Source organism: Pristiophorus japonicus, chromosome 1, assembly GCF_044704955.1.
Source record: "Pristiophorus japonicus isolate sPriJap1 chromosome 1, sPriJap1.hap1, whole genome shotgun sequence".
NCBI classification, from domain to species: domain Eukaryota; kingdom Metazoa; phylum Chordata; class Chondrichthyes; family Pristiophoridae; genus Pristiophorus; species Pristiophorus japonicus.
Window position 1 is genome coordinate 3,989,113 of NC_091977.1, and position 6,000 is coordinate 3,995,112.

General features: G+C 49.2%; 1 protein-coding gene across 1 annotated transcript in view; it reads left to right on the top strand.

Moving 5' to 3' along the window:
* Nucleotides 1–2,759, top strand: part of il7r (interleukin 7 receptor) — a 109,036-nt gene extending 106,277 nt beyond the window's left edge. Inside the window, exons 7-8 of the mRNA XM_070877078.1 lie at nt 67–142; nt 2,196–2,759. Coding sequence (XP_070733179.1) covers nt 67–142; nt 2,196–2,759 — 640 coding nt within the window. The remainder of the gene's footprint in view (nt 1–66; nt 143–2,195) is intronic.
* The last annotated feature ends 3,241 nt before the right edge of the window (nt 2,760–6,000 follow it).

Sequence of the window (6,000 nt, forward strand, 5' to 3'; positions counted from 1 at the left end):
AGCCTCCTGATATTCCCACTGCCCCGCCTTACTGTGCAGATGATAATTAAACTCTTCTCCCCGCAGAATCAAACCTCACCTTTGGCCCAGGATTCCCAACCCGAAAAGTGCCCTGGAGCATTTGTACATGAAGCCAAACAAGGTGAGACTCAGCAGGCAGGGCGGGACTGTTTGATGGGACAATGTAGAGGGAGCTTTACTTTGTATCTAACCCCGTGCTGTACCTGCCCTGGGAGTGTGTGATGGGGACAGTGTAGAGGGAGCTTTACTCTGTGTCTAACCCCCTGCTGTACCTGCCCCGGGAGTGTGTGATGGGGATAGTGTAGAGGGAGCTTTACTTTGTATCTAACCCCGTGCTGTACCTGCCCCGGGAGTGTGTGATGGGGATAATGTAGAGGGAGCTTTACTTTGTATCTAACCCCGTGCTGTACCTGCCCTGAGAGTGTGTGATGGGGACAGTGTAGAGGGAGCTTTACTCTGTGTCTAACCCCCTGCTGTACCTGCCCCAGGAGTGTATGATGGGGATAGTGTAGAGGGAGCTTTACTTTGTATTAAACCCCGTGCTGTACCTGCCCCAGGAGTGTGTGATGGGGATAATGTAGAGGGAGCTTTACTCTGTATCTAACCCCGTGCTGTACCTGCCCTGGGAGTGTTTGATGGGACAGTGTAGAGGGAGCTTTACTCTGTATCTAACCCATGCTGTACCTGCCCTGGGAGTGTTTCATGGGACAGTGTAGAGGGAGCTTTACTCTGTACCTAACCCATGCTGAACCTGCCCTGGGTAGCCTACAGTCATCCTAGTCTGAAAAAGCTCGATCTCGTCTAATCTTGGGTGCGAAGCAGAGTAAGGTCTAGTTAGTACTTGGAAGGGAGACCGATGGGACTACCAGGTGCTGTAGACTTCAAGAAAATAGTTGTACCTGCCCTGGGAGTGTTTGATGGGACAGTGTCGAGGGAGCTCTGTATCAAACCCATGCTGTACCTGCCCTGACAGTGTTTGTTGAGACAGTGTAGAGGGAGCTTTACTCTGTATCTAACCCCGTGCTGTACGTGCTCTGGGAGTGTTTGATGGGACAGTGTGGAGGGAGCTTTAGTCTGTATCTAACCTGTGCTGTACCTGCCCTGGGAGAGCAGAGGGAGCTTTACTCTATATCTAACCCATGCTGTACCTGCCCCGGGATTGTTTGATGGGACAGTGTAGATGGAGCTTTACTCTGTATCTAACCCGTGCTGTACCTGCCCTGGGAGTGTTTGATGGGACAGTGTAGAGGGAGCTTTACTCTGTATCTAACCCGTGCTGTACCTGCCCTGGGAGTGTTTGATGGGACAGTGTAGAGGGAGCTTTACTCTGTATCTAACCCGTGCTGTACCTGCCCTGGGAGTGTTTGATGGGACAGTGTAGAGGGAGCTTTACTCTGTATCTAACCCGTGCTGTACCTACCCTGGGAGTGTTTGATGGGACAGTGTAGAGGGAGCTTTACTCTGTATCTAACCCATGCTGTACCTGCCCCGGGATTGTTTGATGGGACAGTGTAGAGGGAGCTTTACTCTGTATCTAACCCGTGCTGTACCTACCCTGGGAGTGTTTGATGGGACAGTGTAGAGGGAGCTTTACTCTGTATCTAACCCCGTGCTGTACGTGCTCTGGGAGTGTTTGATGGGACAGTGTGGAGGGATTTTACTCTGTATCTAACCCCGTGCTTTACCTGCCCTGGGAGTGTTCGATGTGACAGTTGAGAGGGAGCTTTACTGTGTATCTAACCCGTGCTGTACCTGCCCTGGGAGTGTTTGATGGGACAGTGTAGAGGGAGCTTTACTCTGTATCTCACCCCCTGTACCTGCCCTGGGAGTGTTTGTTGGGACAGTGTAGAGGGAGCTTTACTCTGTATCTCACCCCCTGTACCTGCCCTGGGAGTGTTTGTTGGGACAGTGTAGAGGGAGCTTTACTCTGTATCTAACCCCGTGCTGTACCTGCCCTGGGAGTGTTTGATGGGACAGTGTAGAGGGAGCTTTACTCTGTATCTAACCCCCTGTACCTGCCCTGGGAGTGTTTGATGGGACAGTGTAGAGGGAGCTTTACTCTGTATCTCACCCCCTGTACCTGCCCTGGGAGTGTTTGACGGGACAGTGTGGAGGGAGCTTCACTCTGTAGCAGTATGAAGCCTTTAATCGGTGCGTGCTGTGCTGTGTTGCAGGCGGTTGAGGTGAGCTTTAACCCAAACATGTTCCTGGATGCCACGGAGGGCCGAGTGGACACGATTCAGGTGAAAGGCGGCCGGCGTTGCAGCTCTTACTCTTCCCTGGCCTGCGAGGCTGCCGGGTGCAACACCATTGCCGCCGACATGGAGCTGCTGATACCGGCCCCCTCCGTCCTGGAGAAGGGAGCTGGGAGCGTCGAGAGCGCCGTCCGGCACTGTGCCGGTGAGCCTCCGGAGCCTGTGGGTGGGGTCCCCGAGGGTGGGGGTCCCGAGGGAGGGGCGTCGGGGGATGCCCACCTTGTGGAGCCCGAGCGCGTGTGGGCCCAGCCCTCCGCTCCTCCGCTCTGCCCCGGGTTCGAGCCTCGGGTCAGCATGGACACCCCGAGCCAGTCGCCAGGACCCCAGGCCGGGGACCCACCAGACAGGGGAGCCGGGCGTGTGGAGGGGGGCGATGGGGTTCGGGGGCTGGGGGAAGTTGGGGACGCAGGGGCGACTGTGTGCTCTGTTGCCCCTCCTGATGAATCGTACATCACCATGTCGAACCTATATAAGATACAGTGAATCATAGAAATGTACAGCATGGAAGGAGGCCATTTCGGCCCATCATGTCCGCGCCAGCCGACAAAGAGCCATCCAGCCCAATTCCACTTTCCAGCTCTCGGTCCATAGCCCTGCAGGTTATGGCACTTCAGGTGCACATCGAAGAACTTTTTAAATGTGGTGAGGGTTTCTGCCTCTACCACCCTTTCAGGCTGTGAGTTCCAGACCCTCACCACCCTTGGTGTCAAGAAATTTCCCCTCTAATCTCCTTGAAACCTCCTATCAATTAATTTAAATCTATGCCCCCGGTTGTTGACCCCTCTGGTGAGGAAAATAGGTCTATCCTATCCACTCTATTCAGGCAATTTATCATTTTATATATCATCATCATCATAGGCAGTCCCTCGGAATCGAGGAAGACTTGCTTCCACTCTTAACATGAGTTCTTTCGTGGCTGCACAGTCCAATACAAGAATGACAGTTTCTGTCACAAGTGGGGTTATACACCTCAATAAGGTCTCCCCTCAGCCTCCTCTGTTCCAAAGAAAACAACCCCAGCCTATCCAATCATTCCTCATAGCTAAAATTCTCCACTCCCGGCAAAATCCTCGTAAATCTCCTCTGTACCCTCTCCAGTGCAATCACGTCCTTCCTGTAATGTGTTGACCAGAACTGCACGCAGTACTCCAGCTGTGGTCTAACTAGTGTTTTATACAATTCTAGCATAATCCGCCAGCTCTTGTATTCTATGCCTCGGCTAATAAAGGCAAGTATTCCGTATGCCTTCTTAACCACCTTATCAATCTGGTCTGCTACCTTCAGGGATATGTGGACATACACTCTATGGTCCCTCTATTCCTCTAGACTTCTCAATGTCCTACCATTTAATATGTATTCCCTTTACTTGTCAGCCCTTCCAAAATGCATTAGCTCACACTTTTCTGGATTGAATTCCATTTGCCACTGTTCTGCTCACCTGACCAGTTGATTGATATAGAAACATAGAAAATAGGGGCAGGAGCAAGCCATTCGGCCCTTCGAGCCTGCACCACCATTCAATAAGATCATGGCTGATCATTCCCTCAGTACCCCTTTCCTGCTTTCTCTCCATACCCCTTGATCCCTTTAGCCGTAAGGGCCATATCTAACTCCCTCTTGAATACATCCAATGAACTGGCATCAACAACTCTCTGCGATAGGGTATTCCACAGGTTAAAACTCTCTGAGTGAAGAAGTTTCTCCTCATCTCAGTCCTAAACGGCCTACCCCTTATCCTAAGACTATGTCCACTGGTTCTGGATGTCCCAACATCGGGAACATTCTTCCTGCATTTAACCTGTCCAATCCCGTCAGAATGTTATGTTTCTATGAGATCCTCTCTCATTCTTCTAAATTTCAGTGAATATAAGCCTAATCGATCCAGTCTTTCTTCATATGTCAGTCCTGTCATCCCGGGAATCAGCCAGGTGAACCTTCACTGCACTCCCTCAATAGCAAGAATGTCATTCCTCAGATTAGGAGACCAAAACTGAACACAATATTCCAGGTGAGGCCTCACCAAGGCCCTGTACAACTGCAGTAAGACCTCCCTGCTCCTATACTCAAATCCCCTAGCTATGAAGGCCAACATACTATTTGCCTTCTTCACCACCTGCTGTACCTGCATGCAAACTTTCAATGACTGATGAACCATGACACCCAGGTCTTGTTGCACCTCCCCATTTCCTAATCTGCCGCCATTCAGATAATATTCTGCCTTCGTGTTTTTGCCCCCAAAGTGGATAACCTCACATTTATCCACATTATACTGCATCTGCCATGCATTTGCCCACTTACCTAACCTGTCCAAGTCACCCTGCAGCCTCTTAGCATCCTCCTCACAGCTCACACTGCCACCCAGCTTAGTGTCATCTGCAAACTTGGAGATATTACATTTAATTCCTTCGTCTAAATCATGAATGTATATTGTAAATAACTGGGATCCCAGCATTGAACCTTGCGATACCCCACTAGTCACTGCCTGCCATTCTGAAAAGGACCGGTTTATTCCTACTCTTTGCTTCCTGTCTGCCAACCAGTTCTCTATCCACGTCAGTACATTACCGCCAATACCATGTGCTTTAATTTTGCACACTAATCTCTTGTGTGGGACCTTGTCAAAAGCCTTTTGAAAGTCTAAATGTACCACATCCACTGGCTCTCCCTTGTCTACTAGTTACATCCTCAAAAAATTCCAGAAGATTCGTCAAGCATGATTTCCCTTTCATAAATCCATGCTGACTTGGACCGATCCTGTCACTGCTTTACAAATGCGCTGCTATTACATCTTTAATAATTGATTCCAACATTTTCTTCACCACCGATGTCAGGCTGACCGGTCTATAATTCCCTGTTTTCTCTCTCCCTCCATTTTAAAAAGTGGGGTTACATTAGCTACCCTCCAGTCCATAGGAACTGATCCTGAGTCTATAGAATGTTGGAAAATGACCACCAATGCATCCACTATTTCTAGGGCCACTTCTTTAAGTCCTCTGGGATGCAGACTATCAGGCCCTGGGGATTTATCGGCCTTCAACCCCATCAATTTTCCAAACACAATCTGCTGACTAATAAGGATTTCCATTAGTTCCTCCTTCTTGCTAGGCCCTCGGTCCCCTAATATTTCCGGAAAGTTATTTGTGTCTTCCTTAGTGAAGACAGAACCAAAGTATTTGTTCAATTGGTCTGCCATTTCTTTGTTCCCCATTATAAATTCACTTGATTCTGACTGTAAAGGCCCCACCTTTGTCTTCACTAATCTTTTTCTCTTCATGTATCTGTAGAAGTTTTTGCAGTCAGTTTTTATCTTCCTGCAGTCCGCAACTTTCTTCTTCATTATCAACCACACAGCTGATTTTAGTATCATCTGCAAACTTCTTAATCATACCCCCTATATTCAAGTCTATATCATTGAAGTATATCACAAAAAGCGGGATCCAGTACTGAGCCCTGCGAAACCCCACTGGAAACATCCTTCCAGTCACTAAAACAATCATCAACCATTATCCTTTGCTTCCTGCCTTTGAGCTAATTTTGGGTCCAACTTGCCAGTTTACCCTGGATCCTAGGGGCTTTTACTTTCGTGACCAGTCTGCCATGTGGGACCTTATCAAAAGCTTTGCTAAAATCCATATACACTACATCATACGCACTGCCCTCATCGACCCTCCTGGTTACCGCCTCGAAAAATTCAATTGAGTTAGTCAGACACGACCTTCCCGTA